The sequence below is a fragment of the Corythoichthys intestinalis genome, chromosome 20 (assembly GCF_030265065.1).
Source record: "Corythoichthys intestinalis isolate RoL2023-P3 chromosome 20, ASM3026506v1, whole genome shotgun sequence".
NCBI classification, from domain to species: Eukaryota; Metazoa; Chordata; class Actinopteri; order Syngnathiformes; family Syngnathidae; genus Corythoichthys; species Corythoichthys intestinalis.
Genome location: NC_080414.1, coordinates 26,700,271 through 26,715,596, shown reverse-complemented (window position 1 = coordinate 26,715,596; position 15,326 = coordinate 26,700,271). Strand labels below are relative to the sequence as shown.

The 15,326-nt window shown below is 39.5% G+C and overlaps 1 protein-coding gene across 1 annotated transcript in view; it reads left to right on the top strand.

Annotated features, from left to right (window-relative positions):
- Nucleotides 1–15,326, top strand: part of sspo (SCO-spondin) — a 267,780-nt gene that overhangs the window by 161,736 nt on the left and 90,718 nt on the right. Inside the window, exons 52-62 of the mRNA XM_057823943.1 lie at nucleotides 1,826–1,946; nucleotides 2,051–2,264; nucleotides 2,334–2,475; nucleotides 2,571–2,744; nucleotides 7,794–7,970; nucleotides 8,092–8,166; nucleotides 8,253–8,408; nucleotides 14,437–14,592; nucleotides 14,673–14,837; nucleotides 14,922–15,113; nucleotides 15,199–15,321. Of these exons, the coding sequence (XP_057679926.1) occupies nucleotides 1,826–1,946; nucleotides 2,051–2,264; nucleotides 2,334–2,475; nucleotides 2,571–2,744; nucleotides 7,794–7,970; nucleotides 8,092–8,166; nucleotides 8,253–8,408; nucleotides 14,437–14,592; nucleotides 14,673–14,837; nucleotides 14,922–15,113; nucleotides 15,199–15,321 (1,695 nt within the window). The remainder of the gene's footprint in view (nucleotides 1–1,825; nucleotides 1,947–2,050; nucleotides 2,265–2,333; nucleotides 2,476–2,570; nucleotides 2,745–7,793; nucleotides 7,971–8,091; nucleotides 8,167–8,252; nucleotides 8,409–14,436; nucleotides 14,593–14,672; nucleotides 14,838–14,921; nucleotides 15,114–15,198; nucleotides 15,322–15,326) is intronic.

Here is a 15,326-nt window from a genome sequence, read left to right as displayed (position 1 = left end):
TCTTAAATGTAAGAAGGAGTATTTTAAATTTAATTCTAAACTCGACTGGAAGCCAGTGAAGTGCCTGGAGCACAGGGGTGATGTGCTCTCTTCTATTGGTTCCTGTTAAAAGTCTTGCTGCTGCGTTTTGGACTAGCTGAAGACCTTTTAGAGAGCTTTTAGGACAAGCTGCAAGTAGGGAGTTACAGTAATCCAATCTCGATGTAACGAACGCGTGAATTAATTTTTCTGCATCGCTTTTAGATAAAATATTTCTAATTTTGGCGATGTTGCGCAGGTGAAAGAAAGCCGTTCTACAGGTTTGTTTAATGTGTTTAATATTTTGGCTCATTAGTTGTCAAATAACGCCCTTCCTGTGTTTCATCCATCCATCCATCCATCCATCCATCCATCCATCCATCCATCCATCCATCCATCCATCCATCCATCCATCCACTGCTTAACCTGGGGTCGTGTCACAATGTGGCAGGGGCATGGAGGACCCAAACACAGGGAAAACCAAGGGGTTAAGGTTAGATTTGAAGGTGTATGTACACCTAGCTTGGCTAAAAAGAACACGCAGGAAGTCGATGTAGCTTTTTTGGATGTTGGTAGCCGCCCCCCCAGCTGCTGGGATAGCAACTTTCTTTTTGCCTGGTACACCAGACTCACCGCTGTTCCAGCTATTGAGTCTGGCCACCATTCACGCGGATACAATTTCCAGGGCGGAGCAAGCCACAGCAAACAGACAGCGGAGTGGACCAATCAGCGACGGGCAGACGTGACGTTAGTAAAATGACGAGGGACTTACGCGCGGAAGTAAACATACGAAGAGAGCGGAGTTTATTCAACATGGCTAGCGCGAGACAGACTGTTGTCAATGACTCGTGTCGATGTGTTTTTGGTAATTTAAAACTGATTTTACCGTGGATTGGAACATATTCTCGGCTCTCCCGTTCACCATCTGTGTTGGAGACGACTTTCGACGCGCAAGAGTGACGTTGGTCATTAAGAACACGCCACGCAAATAAACTAATCTGATTTGTCGATTGATTTTGTACCTGCTCGAGAGGCCGTTAATGGGCTGGTTCCCAGACTATACTCTCAGTGTTTGAAAAATACAGGGAGAATAGTCTGGCAGAGCCAGGCAAACTTTCTTTATTCAGGTGCAAACAATAGGATGGGAGGGGTCAGGAAAGCAACATAGAACATAGAATAGAATACATAGACTACTGTACATAGGGGCCACGTGGCCAAGGACAAAGGAAAGGCTGATTAGACAGAATTTATCCTATCAGGTGACTAACAATCAAGAAAGCATAAATGTTAATTTTATGCACAACAATTCCAACAGTTAGGCAAAAAGGCGTGGTTGTAACTCAAAAGGCTTTAAAAGAATAAAACAACAAATCAAAGTACAGACAAAAGTCAAGAGGATCAAACAAAAGGTATCAAAACTTACTTGGGGAAAAAGAAACAGCCAGGGCAAGGACAAAGAAATGCAGGAACGAGACGCTGGCAATGGTACTGGGATGGACAAGAAATCGACAATGACATAATAAGGACTGAAAAGAAAACAGGGAGCTTAATCACACAGACAAGGGGTAACAAGAATACGAATTAACTTTGTATGTAGAGGTATAATGCATATAAGGTTGCTTAAAAGTTGGTGGGGGACAATTTGAGCATCTTGAACAGTTGGTAGTGTTATGTCCCTACCGTCCCTATGAAAACATAAACCTTTGGGTTTGGTTGAAAAACAGCACCTCGAAATCCGAGACCATGGTCCTGTGTTTTAGTGGGTGATATTATCAATCTTAAACGCTGGATGTACATTTCCTTGTAGGCATCTGCTCATCCCCACTTGGACTAGAGGATGGGAGTGTTCGTTATGGTCAGCTGACCTCGTCCTCTTATCGTGAGAACAACCCTGCTGATGCTGGTCGCCTTAATATTGTTCCCAATGTGTGAGTAATAAATTAGCTAGTCTCTGAATTGTGCACATGTTAAAAAAACGATTTAAAGTGTTTGAATGAAAAGATCATTTAAATTTTGTCTGTGGTGTTGGCAGCCAAGTGATGGAACCCGGTTGGAGTCCCTTACCTTCAGACCTCCATCCGTACTTTCAGGTCGATTTCCTTGAGCCCACTTGGATTTCAGGGGTTGTGACCCAGGGCAGTGAACGCATGTGGGGTTACCTCACTAAATATAGATTAGCCTTTGCCTTGCATAGCAGTCTCTTCACCAACTTTACACAGGATGGCAAGCCCGGTAGTCCTGTTAAGGTATTTTAAATTCATATAGCAGTATGTTTACAAAGGAAGTAAAACTTTCCTTTAACTGATTGTGTGTAGGTATTTGAGGTGCGAATGGTGGGTAGGACCCCTGTGACTCGTTGGCTCAGTAGGCTTGTCAGGGCCCGTTACCTGCGCATCATCCCTGTGGAGTTCAGACACACCTTCAACCTGCGCGTTGAGATTCATGGCTGTAGAGGAGGTGAGAAGTTCTCGTCCCTCGGTTTTCTTTTTCTGCGAGGAAAACTTGTATTAAACTGAGCTGAAGCCAGTTGTGATGTTCCTCTTGTGCTGCAGATGAGCTGGTGACCCCCATTAGTGTTACATCTCCCCCTGACGATGGGAAAGTTACACCGCAGCGTTGTAAACCGGGCCAGTTTGCCTGCCAGCAGAGTGAACAATGTGTTCCTATTGCTGTGGTTTGCGATGGTCAACTTGATTGCAAGGATCATACAGACGAGATTAATTGTGGTGAGAATTTATGAACACGATAATTGGTATTCATTTGGCTTTCAGGTAAAAATTCAGGATTTATCAAAAAATCCCAGGTTTGAACAGAAAATAGAGGGCTGGATATATAAATCTCTCCACACTGTAGAACAGGGGTCGCTTGCGAGCCAGATATGGCTCCTTTGACGGCTACATATGGCTCGCAGACAAATCTTCTATTATAAAAAAAAAAAAGTTTCGATATGTAATGAGAAGGGCGCTAGGACCTCGGGAAAACCTGGTGGGTGTAAGGGCCTCAGGGGAACCGTTAAAAAGAGCAACCAGCAAGGGGCGCTCACATTTTTTTCATTGGCAAGTCAGTGATCAGGCGACATTCAAAACAGGTGTGGCAGTGGACAATGTCTCAAAAGTCTGATGATGCGTGTAGCAGTCAGTTGAAATAATAGCTGTGCATCTGTAGTGTGGTGCAGACAGAGATTAAATGCTTCAGTCTGTTGCTACACATTTTTGTTTTATTTTCATTTTTCTTGTACAGCTGAAACGAAAAAAAGAAAAAAAACAACGTCCGTCTCGCATTGCTGCACACAGACGGCTCATTTCTTATTCGCTCTAAAATGTAATTATATAATTATATTAATAAACAAATGTTTAATTTTTGTAACAGTAAAAGTTTTTGAAACAAAACATTTAACTTCTGCATTTTAGACACTACTAGCATTCACTTGTCCTCTGCTCGCCATTACGAACACATCTGCAGTCATACATAAGCATACTTAACGATTAGCATATTTCTGAACTATATTAACACACAGTACACATCAAAATCATCTTAAAATAAAGCAATCCGCTAATATACACAGTGAAATGATACTTTTTCTTACCTGAAACAAGAAAAAAATACTAGTTTACAATGTCCGTCTTGCATTGCTGCAAAGACTGCTAATTTCTTATTCACTGTAAAATGTGAACATTTATTGCCCATGTACGCCAAGAAGCGAACGCTGCCCCCTGCTGGTTCAAAAGAGTAAGTACAACTGTCTTTTCAGGCTGAAACTTGTGTGTATATTTTCCACAAACACAACGAAATAAAATGAATCATTTTAAATATAGGGTGAATCTATCTGTGGACACTACAAAATATTAAAATAACTATTTTGATATTATTTAATTATTATTTATTATTTAATTTTAATTAAATTATTATTATTTACTAGGGCTGTCAAAATTATCATGTTAACAGTAAGCTTGAGAATGATAAACCGATACGACCGGATATCCGGTTTTACAGGTGAGAGATACAGCTGTATCGATAATAAACTTAACATTCGACAGTAATTAGCCATTAAATATTCAATGAACCGATAGTAAAGACAGAATTCGGCTATCGCGAGCACAAGAATTGGCTTCTAATGCCTAGTTCAATATATTGCTTAATATGATGATAATTTAGCTTTTAATTCACATACTGCGCTTGTGTCATTCATCACACAGCGCACTTAGCTTGAGACAGCACGCATATGATATGGACAAGCACCACTCACAGTCGTGGTTGCCTCAACTTCCCATGCATTTCGGCAGAACCGCTACTAGTCGCCGTCATTACCCGATCAAAACCAAAAACCACTGTAACGCACACTCCGTAGCATTTTCTTCACAGCCCAAAACGAAACTAGTAGTGGCAACGAAGCAACATGCTAAAACAATGAACAGTTTGCGCACCGACGGCAGCGACGTGCAGTGATTGATTTTCAACGCACCCAGGAAAACAAAAGTCGGACTTTGAAGTATGAAGGGAGCCAGATCTGTTCGCATGGGACAGAGCTTGTGTGAAGTGTGGAGCGGTACAGAGATCGTGAGTTTTTAACCCTGAAAAATAACCCACTACAATGGTGGAAAGGGCAGCGCGACCCTCTGGAGATTTTGTTTCCACGAAACACAGTCTACTTAAACATGAAATGTGGATTAGTTGATCTTCCACAAGAAAAATCTGCCCTTTACAAAAGATGTGGACAGTGATGAGGAATAAAAAATGTAGAAGCACAGGCATAAGTGAATGACTTTGCTGTGTATAAGGTTAAAGTAATGATTATTGACCTGTCTGTCTAAAATGCCATGTTTTTATTCACCTAATTATACCAGTGGTAAAGCATAATTTATTATTTATTTATGATAACACTAACAGGTTTAATTCTTTTTTTCTAGAGCTGTTGCATATAATTAATATTTTTGTTTGTAAGATGTTTACGTTTGCACTTAAATTACTTACCTCTTTTGTTCAAAACACCAGGAAATACAGTAATTGAATTACTGCACTTTATTGTTGTCTGTCACTGGAGTTTTATTTTATTATCAATCCCATCCAACAAAATGACGGTCATATAGTAAGCTTTATTTATTTATTTATTTAATGAAAAATAAAACATAACATTGGTATGAAATTTTGTTGTTTAATTTTGCTATTAGAAATGTGGTCTTTCTTTATATGGTTAAAATACTGTAGGAACACACACAAGAAATGTTTACTATCATATCGTTTTCAATCTGTATCGAACCATATCGTTCTTAAACTGTATCGAATCGTATCGAATCGCTCGGCCTTAAAAATGTATCGTTTTTTTAATCGAATCGTAACCTGTGTATCTAGATACATATCGAATCGGCTTCATGCCAGAGATTCCCAACCCTAGTTAACAGGCGTTAATTATTTTTTTAAATTAATCACGTTAAAATATTTGACGCATTTAACGCACATGCCCCGCTCAAACAGATTAAAATGACAGCAAAGTGTCATTTCCACTTGTTACTTGTTTTTTGGTGTTTTGCCGCCCTCTGCTGCCACTTGGGTGCGACTGATTTTATGGGTTTCAGCACCATAATTATTATTAACATCAACAATGGCGAGGTACTAGTTTATTTTTTTAAAGAAAATTTTACAAACTTTATTAAAACGAAAACATTAAGAGGGGTTTTAATATAACATTTCTATAACTTGTACTAACATTTATCTTTTAAGAACTACAAGTCTTTCTATCCATGGATCGCTTTAACAGAATGTTAATATTGTTAATGCCATCTTGCTGATTTATTGTTGTTATAAACAGTGTTGTTAATAACGGCGTTACAATATAACGGCGTTACTAACGGCGTTATTTTTTTCAGTAGTGGGTAATCTAATTAATTACTTTTCTCATCTTGGCAACGCCGTTACCGTTACTGAGGACGGAAAGGCATGCGTTACTATGCGTTACTATATTGGTGAAAAGTCTGAGGGAGACGGACTCACCGAGACGACAGAGCAGAGCAGGAGTAGGGAGGAGGCAAGAAAGTTGTGACGCCGAGCAAACGCGATGCTAGGTAGCTCCAATAATACATGTTGTAGCCGATAGCCTACAAACTACACCCGCATGTTATGGTAGATATGGTAGACATGGTAGATATCACATGTACTGTACATAGATATAACTAGATGCAAAATGACAGACATGGCACTAAATGAGTTAGTAGACAGCCGCCATCTTAAAGCAGTAAACTTTTTAGGACGGCTCTGTTGTAGAGAACCTTCCGAGCGAACCTAAGTAACTTTTAATCTAAAATACTTCTAAATCGGCAAAATCTTGACTTGAATCTATCTTTAAATGATGAAACAGTTTTAAAACTTTCATATGTCGAAAGTAGAGAGAAGGGAACTAATGCAATAATGGGAGCAATTTTAACAACTTTTAACAGTTGATTCAGGGTAAAGGGTAAATTAGAGTAAAGAATTGGGCTCGGGCCAATTGTACCAAAAACCTTCACAAAAAACTTCACATAGTGTGGCCAATGTTTTTTATTTTTTATTTTTTTTATTTTTTATTTTTTTTTTTTGAGGGGAAAAAAAAAAGTAATTATCACCAATTACTTTGCAAGGTAACTAATTACTCATACATTCAGGTAATTGAGTTACTAACGCAATTACTTTTTGGGAGAAGTAATTTGTAACTATAATTAATTACTTTTTTTCAGTAAGATTAACAACACTGGTAATAAACAAATACAGGACTTATGTACAGTATGTTGACCGTATATATCCGTCTTGTGTCTTATTTTTCCATTCCAACTATAATTTACAGAAAAATATGGCATATTTCACAGATGGTTTGAATTGCGATTAATTACGATTAGGGCTGTCAAACGATTAAAAATTTTAATCGAGTTAATTACATCTTAAAAATTAATTAATCGGAATTAATCGGAATTAATCGCAATTCAAACCATCTATATTGTTGGAATGGAAAGATAAGACACAAGATGGATATATACATTCAACATACGTTACATAAGTACTGTATTTGTTTATTATAACAATGCCATCTTGTTGATTTATTAACATTATTAACATTCTGTTAAAGCGACCCATGGATAGTAAGACTTGTAGTTCTTAAAAGATAAATGTTAGTGCAAGTTACAGAAACTTTATATTAAAACTCCTCTTAATGTTTTCGTTTTAATAAAATTGGTAAAATTTTCAATCAAAAAATAAACTAGTAGCCCTCCATTGTTGATGTCAATAATTACACAATGCTCATGGGTGCTTAAGCCCATAAAATCAGTCGCACCCAAGCACCAGCAGAGGGCAACAAAACTCCAAAAACATCGCACATAGACACTTGGACACTGTGCTGTCATTTTAATCTGTTTGAGCAGGGCATGTGCGTTAATTGCGTCAAATATTTTAACGTGATTAATTAAAAAAATTAATTACCGCCCGTTAATTCGATAATTTTGACAGCCCTAATTACGATTAATTAACTTTTAAGCTGTGATTAACTCGATTAAAAATTTTAATCATTTGACAGCCCTATTATTTACATATGTTATTAAAAAGAATTCAGACACTTATTGTACTTTAAAAATGTTGAAATTACATATGATGCACATATTACTTGTATTTTTAGTTTTAAACATATTGTATGGCTCTCACTGAATTACATTTAAAAAATATGTGGTGTTAATGGCTCTCTCAGCCAAAAAGGTTCCCGACCCATGCTTTAGTATATCTGGCCTTAATTGTTGTTATCACTTTCTACTCAGGTTCTCCAGGTTTACAGAACCAGACTAGTTCAACAGGGAGACCAGGGTTCCTTGGTGACAGGACAACAGGTGCCCCGGGTCTCCGAACCACTAAGTCAAGAGGTGGGCTGCCTGGTGTGGCTACTACTGGAGTCACGGGATACCCTGGACTTTGGCAAGCCACCACTCCACACACTGGTATGAATATTTCTGGGAGGTTTTGCGCACTGTAGCGCTCTGGTTGTTTTTAATTGTGCTTTAATAAACGTTCATGATCAGATAAAAGATTCATAAAAATGAAATTGTTTCCCACTTGAAGCAACTACTGGCCACCCCGGATTGCACCTGACTCCATCGCACAGGCCCGGAGTTCCTGGTTTACAAACCACAAAGCGTGAGAGACACCAAACAATGTTGATCGTTCTGGAAATATGATTTAATGTGCCTTTTACTGAACAAACAGAGACTCTATTTTTACAGTTCAGTGGATCACTACAACCCCCAATGATGGGGGTTTGCCCAGAGTGCTTTGTGTGGAAGGCCAGTTTGCATGCCGCTCGTTTGGCTGTGTCGACTCGACTCAGGTGTGTGATGGCAGGCGGGACTGTTTGGACGGCTCCGATGAAGAGCGCTGTGGTACGTGTGAATAAACAGTAAAATATGAAAATGTTTTCTCCCTCTGAAATCAAACACAGCATATGCTTTAGTTTTCCACTGTAACATCTACTCAGTATACATGAGGTTTTAGAATCCTACATAAATTTGAGCATTTCTTAGAGAGGTCGACCGATATGGGATTTTCAAATGCCAATGCAAACATTTTCAGCCAATTGACGATATCCAAGCCTATTTGGTAAGCCAATATTTGTGGCCGATATATATATATATATATATATATATATATATATATATATATATATATATATATATATATATATACAGTGCCTTGCAAAAGTATTCTGCCCCCTTGAATCTTGCAACCTTACGCCACATTTCAGGCTTCAAACATAAAGATATGACATTTAATTTTTTTGTCAAAAATCAACAACAAGTGGGACACAATCGTGAAGTGGAACAACATTTATTGGATAATTTAAACTTTTTTAACAAATAAAAAACTGAAAAGTGGGGCGTGCAATATTATTCGGCCCCTTTACTTTCAGTGCAGCAAACTCACTCCAGAAGTTCAGTGAGGATCTCTGAATGATCCAATGTTGTCCTAAATGACCGATGATGATAAATAGAATCCACCTGTGTGTAATCAAGTCTCCGTATAAATGCACCTGCTCTGTGATAGTCTCAGGGTTCTGTTTAAAGTGCAGAGAGCATTATGAAAACCAAGGAACACACCAGGCAGGTCCGAGATACTGTTGTGGAGAAGTTTAAAGCCGGATTTGGATACAAAAAGATTTCCCAAGCTTTAAACATCTCAAGGAGCACTGTGCAAGCCATCATATTGAAATGGAAGGAGCATCAGACCACTGCAAATCTACCAAGACCCGGCCGTCGTTCCAAACTTTCTTCTCAAACAAGGAGAAAACTGATCAGAGATGCAGCCAAGAGGCCCATGATCACTCTGGATGAACTGCAGAGATCTACAGCTGAGGTGGGAGAGTCTGTCCATAGGACAACAATCAGTCGTACACTGCACAAATCTGGCCTTTATGGAAGAGTGGCAAGAAGAAAGCCATTTCTCAAAGATATCCATAAAAAGTCTCGTTTAAAGTTTGCCACAAGCCACCTGGGAGACACACCAAACATGTGGAAGAAGGTGCTCTGGTCAGATGAAACCAAAATTGAACTTTTTGGCCACAATGCAAAACGATATGTTTGGTGTAAAAGCAACACAGCTCATCACCCTGAACACACCATCCCCACTGTCAAACATGGTGGCGGCAGCATCATGGTTTGGGCCTGCTTTTCTTCAGCAGGGACAGGGAAGATGGTTAAAATTGACGGGAAGATGGATGCAGCCAAATACAGGAACATTCTGGAAGAAAACCTGTTGGTATCTGCACAAGACCTGAGACTGGGACGGAGATTTATCTTCCAACAGGACAATGATCCAAAACATAAAGCCAAATCTACAATGGAATGGTTCAAAAATAAACGTATCCAGGTGTTAGAATGGCCAAGTCAAAGTCCAGACCTGAATCCAATCGAGAATCTGTGGAAAGAGCTGAAGACTGCTGTTCACAAACACTCTCCATCCTACCTCACTGAGCTCGAGCTGTTTTGCAAGGAAGAATGGGCAAGAATGTCAGTCTCTCGGTGTGCAAAACTGATAGAAACATACCCCAAGCGACTTGCAGCTGTAATTGGAGCAAAAGGTGGCGCTACAAAGTATTAACGCAAGGGGGCCGAATAATATTGCACGCCCCACTTTTCAGTTTTTTATTTGTTAAAAAAGTTTAAATTATCCAATAAATTTTGTTCCCCTTCACGATTGTGTCCCACTTGTTGTTGATTCTTGACAAAAAATTAAAATTTTATATCTTTATGTTTGAAGCCTGAAATGTGGCGAAAGGTTGCAAGGTTCAAGGAGGCCGAATACTTTTGCAAGGCACTGTATATATATATATATATATATATATATATTTTTTTTTTTTTTTTTTTAAAGCATGTACATTATGAAAGGTTATTTTAAAAAAAATAGTTCAAATTTACAATGATGTCCTGAGACTTAAAGGGATCCTCGATCTTAAAGACATGTAGGCTCTAATAAACCACAATTGTTCTCTTGTACTAAAATATCTTGTTAGAAAGACATAAAATGGCAATATTTTACAATATTTAGTACATATTCTGACTGAATGTTGACGCCGTGTTTTGCGGGCTGGCAGTGATGACGTAATTGGGACGTTTCCACTTGTGTACAACAATTGTGTATTGCTGCCTGAACTCGCTAAGTAAAATGCCACAATGTGCTGCTTTTGGATGCATTTTCCAGTCAAATGGAAACAAGGGGAGTGATGTGAGTCCCCGCAGATTTCCTATTGACAAGAAGAGGAGAAAGGTTTGGAAAATGCCTGTTGACTAACAAAACGTCCCAAAGAGCCAAGACTTTGTTCTCGCCATTTTTCTCCTACCGCGTTCGAGGCTTTTAGTCGACGACAACTTATGAAAGAGCTCACCGGAGTGACTGGATATAAGCGGAGACTAAAATCAAATGCTGTTCTAACTATTTTCCCTCACAAGAAGCATCAACGCGTTCGGATAGCGAGTGAAATGCGCGCAATAAAGCGCCAAAGACAAAAACACTGCTGGCCGCTCTCTTAAGCAGGCAAGACGCTCCTGTCGCTACAGCGGTAGGCGAACCTTCAGGCGTACTGCTAGTCACAGAGGAAGCTAATAATTCACCTCTACTGTTTGTTCGTAAATCAGTAAGTGTGTATGTTCAGTATTTACCTAATATGAGTGATGCCCGTGGGAGTTATTTTATTTTGACTAAATTCTTGTGATTTTGTCCAATTTATGGCTTTTCCTTTGAAGTGTGATAACTAAGTCATTTATAAATATTTTTTCACTTTCAACCACTCAAAAATGTTCATTGGCATCAGACCTATCTACACATATATAGTTTTTATTTATTTATTTATGTTTAATGCCCCCTATGGACATTAATAGCAGTATTATTCTAATAGTAAAACTAACTATGCTGTATATACTGTGTATATATATATATATATATATAAAATAAAAGTCTAATTTGAATGTTTCATATGACATAGTTAGAGGCCCAAACAAGTTCATAAGTCATAACAGAATTTTTTATGCATGCCCAGTTTTTACACAATGGCAGTTTTCTGAATCAAACTAAATTCTTATGATTTTGTCCAAAGTATGACTTTTCCAAGCTTTCTTTGCAAGCAAATTCATGTATTGGCCTTTGGCGCCCCCTAGTGACTTTTGGGTGTTAAGCCTCTCAACACACAAATTCCTCTATTTCCATGTTTATGATTCGCCAAAGAAGTGATTGAATGAGTAATCACGGAAATTGCATGATAACACTCCAAGTTTACAGCATATCAAAATATATGATATATAATGGGAGTCAATGAGCCAGAACATGGTATTAATACAAGAATTTAGTGCGAATCTCCCCAACCTGTTTGCAATAAGTTAGAAATTGCAGCATGGTGCCATTTTGATCTTTACATGTTTTTTACTATCCTGGGGAAATATTAGCTCCCTAGTGTAATTTTTTCACTGCTTAGTCTTTGATGAAACACAGAAAAAAAGAATTAAAAAAAGCCACAAAAAGGACAAATAACACCGACGGGTTATTAAACTGATCCAGATACGTCCGATGCAGCAATACAGGGGCCAGCTGATGCGCGCCGAGCACTTAATATAGACCACCCTTAGGTAGCTAAACGTGAGTTGGATGTACAGGACATGGAGGACACTCGATCTAGATGACGAATTTAATGAGGACAGTCAGCCACGGCAAGACTCCAATCCTATCACACGTGTGCATTCATAGTTTTATCACCTTCAGTGAGAGTTTATAATGTCAATAGTCATGAAAATAAAAATGCACGAATGACGAGGTGTGTTCAAACTTTTGCCCTGTACTTTAAGTAAAGCACACGACAGCTCTGGATGCTAACAATCTACATATTTATATTGGAATAAGTTTGATCACCCAATAGCTCACCTTGAAGATATGCTAACAAAAACCGGAGTTCTCAACAGCATACGCTCTCTCACTCCGTTGTCATTGAGACACAGTTGCTGCAAGTAACATCACCAGTTTTGCCCAACTCTTGTCTTATCAGGTATTTCCTGCTCTGCATTTTGCCTTTGTTGCCCGTCTTGTAAACGACCGACAGTGCTGTCCTGCTCTTCACTTTTCCGCTCTGGTTCAAATTGGAAGGGCAGAACCGACGACATGTTGGGGTAGCTAACGAGTGACATGCTGGCAAAGGGCCCGGTGACGTCACCGCACTGCGACATCAACAAGAATGGCGACTTATCACTTAAAATAATTTTTACAAATTTTATTAAAACGAAAACATTAAGAGGGGTTTTAATATCAAATTATTATAACTCATACAAACATTTATCTTTTAAAAATTACTTGTCTTTAAGATCGAGGATCCCTTTAAAGGATTAATTTAGTCTAGTGCTACCAAACCAATGAACGCAGCACTTATTTTTCTGATCATACCAGAGGTTGCGCTAGAAATTTTCATTGTCATTCATTTTGACTGACAGGGTCATAAAAATCCGGTCATAATCTTTTTTACCCGTCACTTAAATTTTTAAAATGATAATGATGACATATTCAATAGTATTTAGTTTTCATTCATTTTTAATTAATATTGTAACGCTTGCTTGGCGGCGAAAAATTAGACACGGAAGTCGTGGTATTTTTCTCCCTCTTTTTACTCTGCTTACCGCCAACAAAACAACAACTCCGCCCCCAAAGAAAAAGAGGCAACTATATAGACCCCAATCACCAACGTCACACAATGATCTTAATTGTGGTTGTCAGCCCAAAATCTTCTAAATATATATTAAATGCATCTTACCAGATATAAAATGACTACTACATAGTCTGTGGTGATCGTTTGGTGCCCAGATTTCTTGTCAAATTACAGCAGTCCATCTCGCTCTTCTCTTCGGGTCTCTCAGAATACGGTAGAACTTCAAGTCTCTCCGTCTATCTTCTCTGTTACTGCAACCAACCGCCACACACGCCTTCACTATTTTGATTATTAATGTTAACGAGCAGAAAAACACGCCGTAATAGGAGGCATGTACGTAGCAGTAATGTGTAAACACAGCCGACACATATGGCGGCTCCAGTCAGGGGGGCGGAGTTGTGACGTCATGTGATTGGGGTCTATACACAGGCGGCAATCTAGTTCACCAATTGGATGACGCGCTGGCACACCGGGTGCACCAATAAGAACCTCGCGTTGATGTGTCAATCACGGTGCCGCCGCCAGACCCCGGTGACGCTACAATATTCTGACAGCATAGCCAACGACGTCATGCATTAAGAGAGACAATAGCTAATTAATATGCTCACTCGCCACCCTGTGGTCTGGGGTGTGAATTGCAACCTGTCAAAATGACGGACGGACTTCAGTTTTTTCCGTCACCATTTTAAAAAGACGGTCAACGACGGAAAATATTCGGTTAACGCGACCCCTGGATCATACACACTCGGCGAGAGCAGTATATTCAAACAATTAAACCCAGGACGTCACAATAACGTAAGAGATAAAAGGACGCTCGCCATGCTAAAGCTAATGCTAACGCCAAGGCTCCACTGATGCTACGAGTTACATTTAGAGCGTAAGGATCACTCAATAAACACCTTAAAAGGCTAAATCAACATTGCATATTCTATCATGCAAGAAAAAAAAATATACGAAATATATTTACGAAACAGGCAAGCCTGAAGCTTTTAGTAGCAGCCTGACTTCAAGCTGCTGCAGAGTCATTCCGGGGTCCTACTGTCAGTCAGTGGCGGCCACAATTGCCCACTACGATGCCTGATGAAAATCCTTTTATTTTTTTTGTTAATCGTCCGATGGCTGATGTTGCAAAAAAGTCCATATATTGGCCCGATATATCGGCCGACCTTTAATTTCATATATAAAAGTTGTTTTAAAAGTGAATTTACTTTTCCCCCCTAATGACTAATTAGGTTCCTCAGTAATTCCTCTGACTACGCAACGCCCCCCAATTCCGAGCCCCTGCTCTCCCAAGCAGTTCTCTTGCAATAGTGGTGAATGTGTTCACCTGGACCGCAGATGTGACCTGCAAAAAGACTGTGCGGATGGTTCTGATGAGAAAAATTGCGGTATGGAGAATACATTATGACAGAATAAAAAATCCTGATTAGAGCTGAAGTGAAGTAACATACGTTCCGTCATTCTACAGTTGACTGCATCATGTCCCCGTGGACTTCATGGAGTCTGTGCAGTGTCTCATGCGGTTTGGGCTCATTATTTCGACAGAGGGACATCATGAGGGAAGCCCTACCTGGAGGATCCTGCAATGGGGCCCAATTTGACAGCAGGGCCTGCTTCCCACGACCATGCCCAGGTTTCTAAAAATGTTGCATCCTGCAGTAAGTCCTCTTTTCCAAACTTATTAAATCACTGTTTTTATTTTTTTCACATATTGTAGTTGATGGTCATTGGTCGGAGTGGACAGAGTGGTCCGAGTGTGATGCGCAGTGTGGAGGAGGTGTTAGGCAGAGGAAGAGAATCTGTTCCGCACCTGCTCCGAAAAATGATGGGAGGGATTGTGAGGGCATGAGCTTGCAGAGTCGAAGCTGCAACATCCAACCCTGTACTAAAGACACTGGTACACAGACAGGTGAGTAATTTACTGTATGCTGAAATAATAAAGGAAAGTGTGCGAGGAAATGGACAGTTTGTAAAAGTTAAAAATGTTTCGTCAGGTTGTGTCAATGGTATGGTGCTAGTGTCCGAGGCAGACTGCCTGGCTGGGAGAGTCGAGCCTTGCCCTCCAACATGCTCGGATGTCAGCTTTACCAACAATTGCACGGAAGAATGTAAACCAGGTGAG